At 31.5% G+C, this 17,558-nt stretch overlaps 3 protein-coding genes across 3 annotated transcripts; all 3 read left to right on the forward strand.

Moving 5' to 3' along the window:
* Window positions 1-1,344: 1,344 nt before the first annotated feature.
* Window positions 1,345-4,889, forward strand: LOC109795799 (uncharacterized). The gene is made up of 2 exons (XM_020355339.3): window positions 1,345-2,083; window positions 4,621-4,889. The coding sequence occupies exons 1-2, from the start codon at window positions 1,458-1,460 to the stop codon at window positions 4,625-4,627; spliced, it is 633 nt and encodes a 210-aa protein (XP_020210928.2). The 5' UTR covers window positions 1,345-1,457; the 3' UTR covers window positions 4,628-4,889.
* A 2,404-nt stretch (window positions 4,890-7,293) lies between these two features.
* LOC109797258 (organelle RRM domain-containing protein 2, mitochondrial) lies at window positions 7,294-9,631 on the forward strand. Its single transcript, XM_020357239.3, has 3 exons — window positions 7,294-7,755; window positions 9,011-9,079; window positions 9,157-9,631. The coding sequence occupies exons 1-3, from the start codon at window positions 7,641-7,643 to the stop codon at window positions 9,390-9,392; spliced, it is 420 nt and encodes a 139-aa protein (XP_020212828.2). The 5' UTR covers window positions 7,294-7,640; the 3' UTR covers window positions 9,393-9,631.
* Window positions 9,632-14,984: 5,353 nt separating this feature from the next.
* Window positions 14,985-15,604, forward strand: LOC109797147 (putative histone H2B.3). Its single transcript, XM_020357076.3, has one exon. The coding sequence runs from the start codon at window positions 15,058-15,060 to the stop codon at window positions 15,472-15,474; it is 417 nt and encodes a 138-aa protein (XP_020212665.1). The 5' UTR covers window positions 14,985-15,057; the 3' UTR covers window positions 15,475-15,604.
* Window positions 15,605-17,558: the final 1,954 nt, after the last annotated feature.

Below are 17,558 nucleotides of genomic sequence, written 5' to 3' on the forward strand. Positions count from 1 at the left end.
GAAGCAATTGTTGAGCAGTTAATATTGGGCTTGGATGTGGGAATGCAAAAATCATGATATTTTAGGAACCAAAACTAGACAATAATTTTGTTTCATTTTTATTTTTATTTTATTGTCTTTGTCTCCTTTTTCAGTTCTTTAAATTGTTATATTTTTAAAATTAAAACTGTTTTATAAATAAATAAAAAAAGGGGGAAAAGAAAAGGCAAAATAAAATAGAATAATAATAAAAACTTCAACAAAACCAAAAAAAAAAGAGAAAAAGAAATAGCATATTCAAGTGATATGACTAATTTTGTTTGAATAATTAAATAAATTAATAATGTCAAAAATAATATATATATATATATATATATATATTATAGCTACTATATAGTGCATCAAATTTAATTATAATAATTCGTAATATAATTTGTTTAAAATTATACAAAAGTTTTATTTTATCTCTAAAATTTTAATTCATGAAAGATAATTTTAATAATATATTCAAACGTGTGAAATGAAAAAATTCCTGTGAAATTTTCCTAGCATTCAATTGTTTTTTTTTTATAAAGAAAAGTGAAATAATAAATATATTCATTACATTAATTTTTGCATCATCAAGCAATATAAATAAAAGTCAGATGATAAAACTAAAATGACAAATAAATGACAAGTTTTATAATAAAACATAATCATTTTAACACATCACTAACATTATTATCCTTTTATATATTTAACAATTAACATATATGCATATAGTTAAACTAAAATAATAATTAACTCCGCGTGAGAAGGATGGGGGCTGACTTTGATCATTGTAGAGCCATAACACTTATAATTTTTATGTTAGTTTTTATGTATAATTAAAATTAAATTTATTTATTATGTGCATTTGAGTTTTTAAAAGACGTTCATAACCCAATGAATTATAAATTTAACCATTAATATTATTATAAAAATTACATTATTTAAAAGGATACAAATAACATAAATTTCACTTTAAAGTTTCGATACTTATATAAATTAGAAAAGAATAATTTTATATGTATTTGCATTTTACAATTTGCACTCAACTTTTTGCACTAACTCTATAAATTTTAAATTCAACATTATGTATTTTAGCTAATTATGAATTTAAAAAAAATAGAAACCTAATTATCAATTGTTATATTAAAGCTTTTAAGTAGCAATGATGTTTAGAAAATAGTAGTATTTTATTTGAATATAAAAATCTCTATAATATTTGTATATTGTTCTAGTTATTGACTTATAATTATTTATAAAATTAGTTACTAATTTACAAATTAAAAAATAAAAAAAAAAAGTAGAGAGGAAGGCCCAACAACGAAAGTGGTGAAGCAGGGTGACAGATATCGTGGAGGTGACGTGTGGTGTGGATATAAAAGAAAAAAAAATCCATAAACCCTTTCACTGAAACCCTTTCATTCTAAAAACCTTTCTTTTGGTCGAACACCATGAGTGGCTTCCGAAGCAGCTCCAACTCCAATTTGGACAACCTCCTCCTGGAGACCATGATGGGAAGGCTCCAGCTGCGAGCTCCGATCAACAACCCCTTGGTCACGCAGTCCCTCGAGGATTTCCTCTTCAACGACCTCGACGACGAGGACGACGACGACGACGAAGGGAAATCGGAGCTGATGAGAGAGGAGGCGAAGCTGGAGAGGGAAGTCATCAAGATCATCCTCCGCGGCGACGGCGAGACCCTGCTCAAACCTAATTCGGGCCAGGCCGTGTCGGTGCGCGACCACCACATCTGCGTGGGGTTTCAAGACGAAGAGGCTTCGGGTTACAGGGTGTGGGAGTGGCACGGCCACATCATGGCCTTCGATGATGAATTCGGGTACAATCCGGAGTATATATATGGGAATTACTTTCAGTGGTTTAAGCCTAGACCATCTACTGGTGCTGCTGCTGCTGGTGCTGCTGCTGTTGAGGCTCTTCAGAAGGAGAATGAGGAGGAGGAAGAGGAAGAGGAAGAGGAGGAGAAACAGGAGAATCAGGGGTTGAGAGAATTGATTGATACCAAGGATTCCACTGAGGCTCGGATTCTTCATAGGAACATCAACGCTGCTTCTCCGAGGTTTGCGTCTAAATAACCCCTTTTTTCCTTTTTTGCTCACAGATTAATCGAATGTTGTTTAAATAGTTAGTGGGGTGATTGCTTGAATGGGGTATGAGGCAAGTCACACATTCATGAATGTACTCCTGGCAGTGCCAAGGTTTTTCTTAAACTAGGGTAGGTATCGTGTTCTCATATTTATAGTGGATCAAGTGTCTCTGAACATGTTTGGATTCACGCCAATTTTGGTTGGACGTGGATCAGGGGAACCAACAATTAGTTGCTTTTGTATTAATTTTGATGTAATTCCTGTCTAAACATGCACTCTGTCAATCTGCGTTCAAGTGTTGGTTAGGTTTTTTCTTCTCTGACTTCATATGCACATTGCTTGTGTGTTTGAGTGAATGTTTCTAAAATTGTTTTTGAGTGAATTGTATAAGCAGATTAGTAATAAAATCTCGGTATAAATTTGTTTATCCAATGCAAAAGATACTTAAAGATAATTTGTGTGTGTTTGAATTGGCTTTCCATTCTACCAAAACCAACTACAAAACAACGATGAAGGCAAAGTAACAAATAGTCAATTTAACTTTTTCAATGTTTCACCTTGATTTTGGGTGTCGAATTGATTATAGGAGGTATCCAAACACACTAAAAGTTGTTTCTGGAATCTGGATTCAGAATCAAATTTTCAACATTGAACCAAGCATGTAAATATTTACCTAAAATCATGTTGATTGGTATTTCAAAGTGATTTTGAGTGATAACATGAATCCAAACATGCACCAAGTTTTAGATGCTGTCTGGTGGGTGCAAAATTACAAATTATTTCCATGAACATAGGAATGTCAGATGGTGCAAAATCCAAACATGCACTAAGTTTTAGATGCTGCTGGTGAGATTGTAGTTTTGGTCCTTCTAATTTTTCCTCAAGTTGATTTTGATGCTCCTTATTCCAATTATAGGGTGGATTCACGGTCTGGCATGTCTAGGAACAACCCATTGACTATGGTGTTTGGCATTGTGCTAAACACATGATTTCAAGTTTAGACTCAAATCTAATTGAAGCTATTAGAAGTAGGTTTTACAAAACTAACTTGAGTTATATTATATACGTTCCATGTCTACCCTTCGTTAGATTCAAGTTATTTTGGTAATTGCGCATCTAAAATCAATTTTCATAGCAAGATTCTAAACAACATTGTGTGTCAAAATTATTTTTCTAATATATGTTATTAAAACAATAACCACACTACTATAAACTCGTGTTTACTTAGAATCAATTTTACAAAAACATATCCAAGCACGCACATAATAACATCTTCCAGTGGTTTTTAAATTGATGCAAGTCAGTTGTTGTTGATGCGACTTCATCTCTGTTTGCATTGGTTTGTCTTTTTCTTTTGCTGATTTAGCTGTAAACATTGTGAGATATCAGTCTTTAATGTCGACTTTGCTGATGTGAAGATGAGATTGCTTTTTGCCAAATCAGTGACAGTGTGACAAGAAACATTGTTGCTTTTGTAAATATGAGAGACACCAAAGTTAAGAGAACAACACTAATTAAATTAAGCCTGAAATTTCAAATTTAAGGGAAACACTCAAACTATACTTCTGTTGATTTGAAATTATATACATAGTTTCGTACTGATCAATCACCGGTGCTTGATATTAACATCTTTGATAACTCACGGTTCGTGCATTGGCTTGTATTCAGTTGAAAGCATTGGAGGTTAAAGGAGATGATTTCATTAGTTAATAACTTGCTTTTTCATTGTATGGTTAACTTGGTGTGAACTTGCTAAATACACCAGTGCCTTCTTTTGGAAGTTTTTGCTTCTAAACCAAGTGCATGTTTGGTTTAGAGTCTCTGAACATTGGATCATCACCAAGCCAAAAGCTACTACAAATAGCTTTTATCTTTCTGTCTTGGTTTGATGTGAAAATATAATAATAAGCTTGCTAAGGACACTGGCCAAATCCATACACTTGCAAATGTCGGCTTACTGCTGTGAAGATAATACAAAGATCTATTCCTTTCGTGAAGTATTTTGCAAAAACTAGAAGATAAAATAGGCATAAACTGCTTAGTCATTTAAAGAAGCTGGGAAACTCCATGGAATATGAATTGGGAATACATTTCTAAATACTAATAGCTTTCAATTTCACTTCACCCATTGTATACAACAGCAATTGCTGTCAGTTTTGTTTGTGCCAGCACTTTCTTAGACTCCATCTGCATACGACTGTAAAACTTTGTTTAAATAATTCTGCATTGGCATCGGAATACTTTTTTTTTATTCATTAGAATCGAATTTGGTATCAAGAGAGATTTATAACAACTCACGAGCCTTACTCAACCAATCGAAATATACTTCCTTCAATTACTTGGTATCGGAATACCCTTTTGGGATTTCTTTATCTGATTTGTCCTTGTGTTATGCTGTGATCTGACATTTTTATTATCTGTTTGATTGCATAATGTGCAAGCCTTCAACTGATTTGAATGTTTTGTCATCCACGTTTGACTTCTCTCATGTTTTCCCCTGTTGTGGCAGGTACTAGATAAGAAATGATTCTTCATCGGAAATTCAAGTTCAGAGGGTTGCGAGCAGAGGTTGTAGTCAGCGTCTCATTTCATTTGTTAAGCAAAGATTGATTTCCCCTGCTTTTCACAGTTTAAATCTCAGAAGCCCACTTCCATGGATCTGTTTTGAGCATTAAATTGCATACTGTAAAGGATGTGATACATTTCTACAATAATACATTATCTTTGCTCAGCTTATTAATCTTATAGCAAATTGTTTCTTTTCCCTTTTGCACTAAAGCTGGCTGTTGTGAACTTGTTATGGTAGATGCTTCATTTACGGGTTTAAATGAGGTCAAAATGCAGAGAAAAAAACATTGGGGACAACTAACCCACAATTTTAGCTGATTCACGGAGAAAAAAAAAGTTGTATGTTTGATTTTAAAGTTAAGTCAATAAATGAAATAGACTAACATTTATAAAATTAAGTCATTATTATCAGTATTGTAGGCATGTTAAGTTTAAAAATTGTGTAAAATTTGACCCTTTTAATTAAAAAACTTTAGAAAAAAATTGATTTATTTCGTAACTAGGTATAATTTAACTTAAAGTTAGGTCAAAAGTCTTGACAAATGACTTAATATGTTTTCACACTTCATTTTGGATTTAGAAATTTAGATTTTTAATCTTGATCTTAACGATGATAACTTGTCATCCACGGGTTAGTTTGTTGTCTTGTGAAAAATTGGCAGATTGACTTAGATATTTTTACTTGCCAACTCACTTAACTAGTCGTCGGGTCAAATGATGGGTTGAGACAAATTAATTCGTTGATCCTTCTAACTTTTTTACTATCATTATAATGTTAAGTTTAAATAATTCGTATGATATTTATTATGTAAGTGATATGAGATTTATGGTGCAACAATATGTTATACATTTGATTTATTTTATTATATGTAAATTGAGATTTTTTGTGTTGCAAATTTATTGGAAAAGTTGTTATTATTATTATAATTACATATCTTTTATTATATAACGAATTTAGGATTTGTTATGTAGCAAATTAGGCTAAATATATTGTAATTTGTGATTTATTTTATTATTTAGGTAATTAATTTATGTAGGTCCTTTAGATCTGAAGAAAGAAATATGTTAGAAGAAATATCCAGAATAAATATGTTAACTTTTGTTTTTTGTAGACTAGCCTGTTGGTCGGTCAGCACCCTAAAATAAGGTAGGTCAAGACATCCAACTCGTTTTTACTTGACAGGTCAACCTATTTTTGGCAGGCTAACTATAAGGTAAAATCATTTTTTCACCCCTACTTGATCTCACTTAAAGTCACTCTTAGAGTCCTTTTTTTTGTTACTCTTGTGCTTAGTGCAATGACTTTTATGCTTAATGTCAAAGACATTGGTGTTCTTTATGATTATTGTGCTTAGTGAGAATTTAGTCATGCTTAGTACTAACGGTCAAGGAGCAAATTTTATCCATTGAAATCTTATGCTTGGTGAGGGTAATAATTGACGATTATGCACAAATTAAACAGCGCCATAATGACTACTATTGTCGTGTTACAATCCAAAAATTGTTATAATTATTGTCACTAATATCATTGTCATAACTATCATTGTCACGAATATCATTGTTATTATCATCGTTGTCATCATCATTGTCATCATCATCATTGTCATCATCATCATTTTCACCTTGTTACAATCACCAACACTCATCATTGTTGTTATCATTATCACCATTTTTATCGTCATTATCACCATTATCACCATTGTTAATGATGTTGTCATTATCATTGTTATCACCACCACCTTGTCACTACCATTGTCATCACCACCTTGTCATTGTTGTTATCATCATCTTTTTTGTCATTGTCGTTATCGATATATCAAAATGGTTGCTACTATCATTGCCACTAAATTCACCACCACCATAATTTATTATTCGGTAGATATCAAATACATAACAAACTAACATAATAATATTTATTTTGTATCAAATATCAGATAAAATTAAAGTTTGTCATACTCTTATATCCTATCATATTGACCACCAAACAACTCCAAAAAACATTATAATTTTTCTTTAAAAACTATGGATTGATACACATTGGATTTTGAAATTAATTAAAAATTGAATGAATGATGTTTCATGTTTTTATAACCTTTTATATATTGATTAGAATAGATATTTTAAATGGTAACATTTTAAGAGACATTCTTAAATGGGAAGGCTCTTAAAATTTTTGTTTCTTAAATGATATTAATGTTTTTAGATTTTTCAAAATCTCTTTCATTTCTTTTTTACTTTTCTTTCTAAATAAAACTTCAATATTTAAAAAAATATATTTATCAATAATAAAGATCTATAAATTATTTATCATAAATATAATATTTATATATTTTAAAATATTTATTTATTTCAATTTTTATTATAATATAATTTATATATTTAAAAATATTTATTAATTATAAAATTTAGTTATATAAATAGATATTTATTTCTTCGAAATATTTACTTCTCGTAATTTTTAGTTAAAATATTAATTACAAATGTGAAAAAAAAACACTTTAAAAATTCCCAGTTTTTTTTTTTTTTGTTAATACATTATTTATTCTTAATCACTAAAAAGCCTAAATAACGGGTAGCCGTAGCTCAAATAAATGGGCCAAAACTCACACAAATGAGCCCACGCGAGTGTCAAAGACGGAAAGTGCAACGTGGGAATCCCCATCATTCATTCCGCACGTAAAAGCAAGGCGCAATCTCCACAATCAAAGAACAACCAACATCAACAAAACCAAACACCTCGTTCCCCAATTCAGCAATAGCTCCCACAAAGGCCAAGAAGAAGCCTCACTGATTAATCGAATCGTCGTATATAAGCTCGAAGGTTGTGACATTTTTTTAGGTCAAGAACTAGAAGAGCGAGGCAAGTCTTATTTAGGGGTTTAAGAATCGTATCGGGAGTGCAACGAGGGTTTAACGGATCTCCATAACCTCTGAACTTCGAGGTCTGCTGTATTTCATCCGATGGCTTTTCTGTCTGGAGTTCAGCGTCTGCTTCGGCACTCACCTCTTCTTCATTCCCACTATGCTTCCATTCGTCTCAGCTCAACTCTCACTTCCCCTAAACTTTTCGTCAGCGGTTAGCAACCTACCCTTCATTACTATGCATGAATCAGTACTTCATACTCCCTTTCTTTATATACATATTTGTGATGCGTTATGATGTGCAATAAGCTGCATTGTGCTTGTGTCACTAATAATGATTTTTTCCAACGAGGGTTGTCTTCAAACCTTCACTTATTTTCATTACCGTGCAAATTCGACATACCCATGTTAAAACCCATCCATTACTTGTCATCCAAAATTTAACTTGCAATTTTCTCCTGCCCTAGTTGTTATGTTTTGTCAAATTGCAATCCTTCCCACAAGACTTTGTTTGCTTAATCACAAGGGGAAGGTAAAGGAGAAGTTGCTGTGCATTTAATTTATTTTTATCACTATCTTAACTGCTGTTATTCTATCTGCACTTTAGAGGAGCCGTATTCACTAGAATAATACATATTACGCTGAACATGTTGCATTTCAGAGTTGATTTCTCTTGCTTCTCTGGTTTGAGATAGGGGTTTGGGAACATAATTGTTGAATGAGGTTTCTTGTAAAAATATCCCTTTCAAATTTAAGTATCACCTCTAAGGCTAAGTCATCCATTTAGACAATGGTGCTTAATAGGACTAATAATAACATGATGCAGATATGTGGGGGTCTAAGGAAACTTTGAGTATGCCTGTAATGTATTTTTCTAAGGTAGAAACCCGCAGAACATTTTTTAAAACATTGTCTGGAAATTAGTCTCATTTGGTTGGAGTGGCTGTTCGTTGTCTTCGGTAGGTCATGGATTTGTCCATAATCGTACAAGTTTTCTTTAGATTGAGGAGAGCAACAACTTATGGTTACATGTTCTGTAGTCTGCACTACTAAGGGAAACTTTTGGTGCTACTGTTGCTTTGCAACAGTTTTCATTTCATGGTGTCTCTTTGATTTTCCACATATGTGTCTTTGCTAGGTTTCTCCTTAGTTGAAATGCATGTTCTATTGAGCCCCTCCATCACGATTGCTTTTATTTGTCTTATTGCCCAAGTATTGTATTTCCTTTTTCGTGTTCACTTTTCCCTTCTAATGAAGCTTATTTTTTTTATTTTAAAAAAACAGTGGTGAACCTAGTCATGAATGTAGATCAGAAGAATTTAGAAATTGTGGAAGACTTGTTAGCTTTACAAAACATTGAAAAGCAAAACTGGAAATATTCTAATATATTTATCTAGCATATTGTAATATATATGATTCTGTATTTAACATTTTTAAATGTGAATATTGTGCATTCAAATTTCAAACAGGTCTTTCTAGATTGACAACAGATGAAAAACTTAAGGAAGCGTTTTCTTCTTTTGGTCAGCTGGTTGAAGGTAATAATTAGCTTTTTTTTTCAGTTTGAAGTATGTTGTGCTTGACCTTCAATTGTCCTGAATTTTTCACTATACAGCTAAGGTGATAACTGATAGAGCCTCTGGAAGATCAAAGGGATTTGCTTTTGTAACTTACACAACCATAGAAGAAGCTGAAAAGGCAAGAGAAGGAATGAATGCTAAATTTTTGGATGGGTGGGTTATATTTGTTGATCCTGCCAAACCAAGAGAACCCAGACCTCCTTCGCAATCACAGTCTCAACCCTCTGAAACAGGTCTCACTGTTAACAAAACAGTTGGGTGGTGTGGTTAATTATAAAGTAACTTCGATTATGCTCACAATGTTTGAATGATTTTTTAAAGACTATATCATTCAATTCAATCAACTATACTGCAATTTGTTGAGAAATATTTGGATCAGTAAGTCGTAATTGATGATTGAACTTTGGCCATAAGGCATTACTATTAATTACTATTCATGCAAATTTTGATGTCCAATGGAAATTAATCCTTCCTTTGCTGACACGATGCAATATTCATACAACTTCTTTTCCCTGGTATTATGTCTTGTCATTTGTTTCATTACTAAGGTCGTTAGTTGTAATTTGGTAGGGGCTTTTTATTTACAATTTGTTCAACATGAATTATTGTTTTAGAATAAAGTCAATTATTGATTTCTAACAAAACAATGTATTTGGTTTTATGTCAGAGAAGATTGTTAGAGCAAAGTTAAACTATCTTTTATGCTTGAGATTAGACCCACATGCTCTGGACATTAAATCCTCTAAAAAGGTAAATGATGCAAAAATTATAAGGATTAGCTTTTAATCATGGTTACCCATTGAAGATTAGTTGTTGATTCGGCAGTTGATGCTTCCCATATAAAAAGCCATGACCCTTTCACTTGAGTTGAATGAATTGAGTGTGTATTAGTGTTTCATTCTAAGAGTCTCTTTCCTTTGAATCTAATTAGGTGTAATGGCATGAGTGCATTGGATTCACGTTAATTTTGGTTGGACGTGGATCAGTGGAACCAACAATTAGTTGCTTTTTTGTGTATTAATTTTGATGTAATTCCTGCCTAAACATGCACTTTGTTAATCTGCGTTCAAGTGTTGGTTATGTTTTTTCTTCTTCGTATTCATATGCACATTGCTTGTGTGTTTGAGTGAATGTTTCTAAAATTGTTTGAGTGAATTGTATAAGCAGATTAGTGTGTTTGAATTGGCTTTCAATCCAATGCAAAAGATACTTAAAGATACTTTGAGTGTGTTTGAATTGGCTTTCAATTCTACTAAAATCAATTATAAAACCACGATGAAGGCAAAGTAACAAATAGTTGCTTTAACTTTTTGAATGCTTCACCTTGATTTTGGGGGTCAGAATTGATGCTTGGAGGTATCCAAACACCCTAAAAGTTGTTTCTGGATTCAGAATCAAATTTTCAATATTGAACCAAAAATGTAAATATTTACCTAAAATCATGTTGGTTGGTATTTCAAAGTGATTTTGATTAATAACATGAATCCAAACGTGCACTGAGTTTTAGATGTTGTTTGGTGGGTGCAAAATTGCAAATTGTTTCTGTGAACATAGGAGATGGTGCAAAATCCAAACATGCACCGAGTTTTAGACGTTGTATGCTGATGGGATTGCAGTTTTGGTTCTTCTAATTTTACGTGGAGTTGATTTTGATGCTCCTTATTCCAATTATTGGGTGGATTCACGTTTGGCATGTCTAGGAACAATTTTCCCATTGACTATGATGTTTGCATTGTGTTAAACACATGATTTCAAATTTTAGAATCAAATCTCATTGAAGCTATAAGTAGATTTTACATCAAAACTAACTTGAGTTATATTAAATATGTACCATGTCTACCCTTAGTTAGATTCAAGTTATTTTGGTAATTGAACATCCAAAATCAATTTTCAAAGCAAGATTTCGAACAACATTGTGTGTCAAAATTATTTTTCTTATATATGTTATCCCAACAAAAATCACATTACTATAAACTCATGTTTACTTGGAATCAATTCTACAGAAAATATCCAAGCACAATCATAATAACGTAGTTAGTTGTTATTGATGCGACTTTATCTCTGTTTGCATGGATTTGTGTTTTACTTTTTCTGATTTAGAAGTAAACTATATCAGATATCAGTCTTTAGTGTTGACTTTGCTGATGTGAAGATGAGATGGCATTTTGCCAAATCAGTGACAGTGTGACAAGAAATATTGTTGCTTTTGTAAATACAAGAGGCACCAAAGTTAAGAGAACTACAGTATAATTAAATTAAGCATGAAATTTAAAATTTAAGGGAAACACTCAAACTATACTTCTGTTGATTTGAAATTTGTATACATAGTTTTGTACCTGTGACCAGTGCTTGATTTTAACATCTTTGATAACTTGTGGTTCGGCATTGGCTTGTATTCAGTTGAAAGCATTGGAGGTTAAAGAATATGATTTCATTAGTTAATAACTTGCTTTAGCATCGTATTGTTAACTTGGTGTGAACTTGCTAAATACACCGATGCCTTCTTTTGGAAGTTTTTGCTTCTAAACCAGGTGCATGTTTGGTTTAGAGTCTCTGAACATTGGATCTCGTCAAGCCAAAAACTACTACAAATAGGTTCTACCTTTCTGTCTTGGTTTTATGTGAAAATATAACAATAAGCCTGCTAAGGGCACTGGCCAAATCCAGACACACTTTACATTTTTATTACCTGTTCGGTTGCATAGAATCCAAGCTTGCAACTGATTTGAATGTTTTCTCATCCACGTTTGACTTTTTTCATGATTCTTCGTGGGAATTCAAGTTTAAAGGGTTGCGAGCGGAGTTATGCTCAGCATCCCATTTCCATTGTTAAACAAAGATTGATTTCCCTTGCTTTTCACAATTTAAATCTCACAAGCCCGCTTCCATGGAGCTGTTTTGAGCATTAAATTACATACTGTAAAGGATGTGATAGTGTGATACATTTCTACAATAATACATTATCTTTGCTCAGGGTATTAATCTTTAGGCATTTGTTTCTTTTTCCTTTTGCACTAAAGCTAGATGTTGTGATGTTAGATGCTTGATTTGCGGGTATAAATGAGGTCAAAAAGCAAAGAAAAAAACATTTCGACAACTCCCTCCACAATTTTAACTATTTTACGGAGAGAGAAAAAAGTTATTTAAAAAATAAGTTGTATGTTTGGAGAAATAGATGAAATTTATAATAAAAAAAAAGTCTATTTTCTTTTGAAAATTATGCTATTTTCATGTATTTAATAATTTAAAGTTTATGGTTATTTTCTAACATTTTTTCACCTTTGTACATACTTTCTCGATATGTCAAAATTGATATATATTTTTGTGCGTAAATAAAATTATCTTAAAATCATTTTTTAATAAATTTACCGAATCAAAAACTCATTTTAATTATAATGAAATTTCAAAAAAAAAATTTACTTAGAGTATGATTGGGTAGCTGTAAAAATTAAATTTATTAGCTATATAATTTACAACAATAGATAGATCGATACCAAGTTTTGGTTAACACAATTTTTTTTCTTTTTTTAATCTTTTATTTATTACATGAAGAATATGTTTTACTTATTTAATATCAAGTGTTTAAATAGTCTCCCTCCATATCAAGGGTCAGAACCACAAGTGTCATGTTTTCATTCATATAGATAATTGTTAAGTGTATTACCATGTTTTCATTCATATAGTGGTTAAGGGTCGAAAGTAACTTTATTTATGTATTATTTTAAAGCAAATAATGGGTAAAGAGTATGAGAAGTTGTGGTAGTCAACGGTTAAAGACAGAATAGAAAGGAAATCACGTAACATTTTCTTTGACCTTTACATGTGTTTACAATTACAATTATGTAGCGTATAATATTTTTGGTATAATTTAAGCATTATAATTATAAAAAAAATTGTAGTATTAACAAAACATAAAACATAAGTAAAAAAATAAAAATAAAAAACTTTATATTTTTTTTAATATTACAGTATTATACTATTGTGATATGCATTTCAATTCATCAATGAAAAAGGAATTATAAATATCAAGTTTAACATAATAAAAATACATTATCTATACCAATAACAAATTAGTCCAACATTGCTAGTATCAAATTATGGAAATATACTAACACTTATTTAAAATCAAACAATTGTTATCGATATTTGTAGGCATGTTAAATTTAAAATGATTTGAAAATTGTGTAGAATTTGACCATTTTAACTAAAAAAAAAATTAGAAAAAACTATGATTTATTTCATAATTAGGGACAATCTAACTTAAAGTTAGGTTACAAATATCAATAAATGATCCAATATTTTCACACTTTGTTTTGGATTTAGAAACTTGGATTTTCAATCTTGATCTTCCTTAGAGTCACTTTTAAAAAACATTTTATGACTTTTGTTTTTAGTGCGAGGACTTTTATGATTGGTATAAGAGATACTAGTGTTCTTTGTGATTAATGTGTTTAGTGAGAATTTGATAATGCTTAGTATTAGAAATTAAAGAGCAAAATTGACCCTTTGGAATCTCATACTTGGGGAGGGTAGTTCATACCTTAATCAGGTTAATTGATGATTATGCACAAAGTGAGTATCATTATCATGACAACTTTTGTCATGCTACCATCACCAATGTTTCATAATTGTTGTTACGGTTGTCATTGTCACAACCATCATTCCTACTAGTACAATTGTTATTACCAACAATTTACGGTCATTGTCATTAGTATTACCATCTTTATCGTCATTGTCATCGTCGTTAATGATATTGTCACTATGATCGTCATTGTCATCATCGTTAATGATATTGTCATTATGATCGTCATTATCACTACCTTGTAATTGTTATTATAATCATTGTCATCATCACCTTTTTATCATTGGCATTATCAGTATTGTCACTAACATCATTGTAATCACCACCATCCACCACAGACATTTATCATTATTTATCAAGTATCAAATACATAACAAAATAACATAATAACATTATTCAATATATACCAAATATTGATTAATATTAAAGTTTATTCTAGTATGATATTTGACCACCAAATATCTCCATAGAGTATTATTATTTTTTTTTTTTTACAAGCTACATGTAGATATACAAAAGAGTTTAGAATTAATTAAAAGACCGAATGAGTGATTTTACATTTTTTTAGAATATCCTTTTACATGTAAATTAGATTAACTATTTTGAGTGATAATATTTTAAGAGACATTCCTAAATAACAAGGTTCTTAAGATTTTTTTTTATTAAATGATATTAATGTTTTTAGATTTTTCAAAATTCATTCTCTCTTTCATTTTTTTTCTAAATAGAACTTCAATAATTTTTAAAAAAACATTTATCAATAGTAAGATCTATAAATTATTTATCATAAATTTAAAATATATTTTATTTGTCTAAAATATTTATTTATTGCATTTTTTTATCATAATATAATTTATATATTTAAACATTTATTAATTATAAATTTTAATTATATAAAGTAGATATTTATTTCTTTAAAATATTTAATTTTCTTATATTTTATTTAAAATATTAATTAAAGTGAAAAACACTTAAAAAATTTCCAAAAAATAGTATGATAAATTTTGTTGATACATTATTCATGACTAGAAAGCTTCAAACAATAACGGGTAAATCAGATAAATGGACCAAACCTTACAAAAATGAGCCAACGCGAGTGTCAAAGACGGAACGTGCAAGGTGGGAATCCCCATCATTCATTCCGCATGTAAAAACAAGGCGCAATCTCCACAGTCAAAATACGCCCAAATCAACAAAAGCCAAACACGACACGTCATCGATCCGCGCGACGCATTCCGTTCCAATGAAAACCGATCTCTGAGTCCTATAAATACACACATTCTCCGGATCTGAGCCTCATCCCACACCACACTCCTTCTCTCTCGTCAGAACATCTTCTTTTCCTTATTCAACAATGGCTCCCACAAAGGCAGAGAAGAAGCCCGCAGAGAAGAAGCCCGCGGAGAAGGCCCCAGCCGATAAGAAGCCCAAGGCCGAGAAGAAGATCTCGAAGGAAGGAGGGAGCGACAAGAAGAAGAAGAGAACGAAGAAGAGCGTGGAAACCTACAAGATCTACATCTTCAAGGTTTTGAAGCAAGTGCATCCCGACATCGGGATCTCCAGCAAGGCCATGGGGATCATGAACAGCTTCATAAACGACATCTTTGAGAAACTCGCGCAGGAGTCCTCCCGATTGGCCAGGTACAACAAGAAGCCCACCATCACCTCCCGCGAGATCCAAACGGCGGTGCGTTTGGTCCTCCCCGGAGAGCTCGCCAAGCACGCCGTTTCTGAAGGCACCAAGGCTGTCACCAAATTCACTAGCTCTTAGATTCCTTCTCTGCTTTATGTTGCCCCCATTTGCTTTACATTTAATTAGGGTTTCTTCGTGCTTTCTTATCTTCAGGTTGTAGATGTAAAATAAAACTTTATATTTAAATAATATAATTTCTGTTTTGCTATTTTGTGTCATTGTGGAGTTTTATTCCATTGTTGCGTGTTTTAACAGTGTTCTTTATGGGCGATCCGTTAACAGTGTTCTCTACCGGTAGCCGCATCTTTAATAGCGGAAGTGTCTGGTTAGTAAGCGAATTTTTAATGTTTTCTGTTGGTATTTTGGATTGTGTTCTTGAAACTGTCTTTTTTGTGGATATGATTTGGGCTTAACTTGCTCATTTGTAGAAAGTTGTCGAGTTTTGTTTGATTGTTGTTGGTTCTGGTTCTGTCTTTTGTGAATAGGGTTTGGTGGGTTAAATGCTCTTGGTGTGCGTTAGCGGCGAAGTTATGATCTAATTTAATGCAGTCATGTAAAATCAGTTTATGTTTTTGCTGTTGTGAGAAGGGCACATTTCTATTCAAGTTTGAGTGTCTCTTAAGAAGCATAATAGTTTTGATATGTGCCTTGCAAATGCTATGTCTTCGATTCTTCATAGTTATATTTACAGTTCGGGTGTGTTTGTAAAAGAGTTACATTCAAAGTTTTGTGAATTGGATCAAGTGAAAGTTTGTTGAATACCATCCTGATAATAAACCAAACGCACACTTCTGTTTCATTTTTGAACCTCGCAGAGCTTGTTATTCCTGCTTGCTTTAGTTCTGTTTTTCGATAGTTTCTGTTTTTCGATAGTTGGTGTTATAATGTGGATGATATTTTGTCACTTGTTTCAACTTCACTGTTGGTGATGACATTACTCGTGTAATGTCACGTAATTTGGTTTGTTAACTTGTTGATTTGTGGAAGGATGGTATAGCTCACTCAGTCTTGTATGCATTTTGCTTTTCCCTGTTTAAATTTTTGGCTCTATTCTTTTTATGTTTCCGCGGTACACTCAAATTCGAAGGGGTGGCACTTTTGGTTCAGTTCAGGGTTGTAAAATACAATAGGAACTTTTCTGATCATATAAGACACTGATATTTATTGAAAAGGATAACCTCTCTGAACAGCATATACTCTTTTGTACAAATTAATTTTGGTATCGTATAAATGAGCAAAAATGAGCAAGACTTGCGCTAATGCTAATGTGATTTGGGGTTTTCGATGGTTGCCTGGTACTCCTGGGATGAGTGAGAATAGTATAAAAGTATGCTCAATGATGTATTTAAATTGAATGTTCTTGATAGAGTTTTTAACAAATTTGTACTCTAATAGTATAATCGTTAAAAAAATTAAATGAGCTTTGCATATTATTTCTGTTGTTATTAATCATATGAAGCGGTTTCTTACATTCGGAGCATCTCTAATATGGAGAATATCTTAACCAAGTTCTTATAAGATTGGGTTTTTATATAAGAAAATTTGCTTTTATGGGCAACTGTAGCTTACATTAGAATTCATTGCTTAATTGAATGAATAATGAACCTATAAAGCATTCTTTTAAGAACAAGTTAGTTGTAAATTGGTACTTAGCAACAAATTGGAATGCATTTGTTTCTTAATTGTGAGAACGTCGAGCCGACTAATAATTCTTTTATTTTTTGTTTGGATGAGAACTTTGAATTGAGTGATTTTTTTTTTCTTGAAAAATTCCTAATGTTTAGGGGTGAAGTATTTTGTTTAAATGAAAAAGTTATAAAGAATTCGAAATTTAAGTAATGATGAAAATTGAAATTAAAATTGAAGTAATTTAAGTTTCAAGAATTTTGAATTTCTTAAAATTTTAACATTTCTTATCTAAACATATTTTAAAGAACATTAGTGTTGGAGTGAAAATGCATAAAATTTTTAAGTTTGGCATGACATTGTAAAATCTACATTACGAAGTTAAGAACTTGCCAAAAAATCTTTTTCTACAATAATAAGTTAAGAACTTGCTTAAAAACCTTAACATCATATATGCTCTTAAAAGTCATTTCAATCATATTCCATTCTTTCAATAAATATTTTTTCAAATATATGGATTGAATTCTTACTGTTGA

This window comes from Cajanus cajan, chromosome 6, assembly GCF_000230855.2.
Source record: "Cajanus cajan strain Asha chromosome 6, NIPB_CcT2T_4, whole genome shotgun sequence".
Classification (NCBI taxonomy): Eukaryota; Viridiplantae; Streptophyta; class Magnoliopsida; order Fabales; family Fabaceae; genus Cajanus; species Cajanus cajan.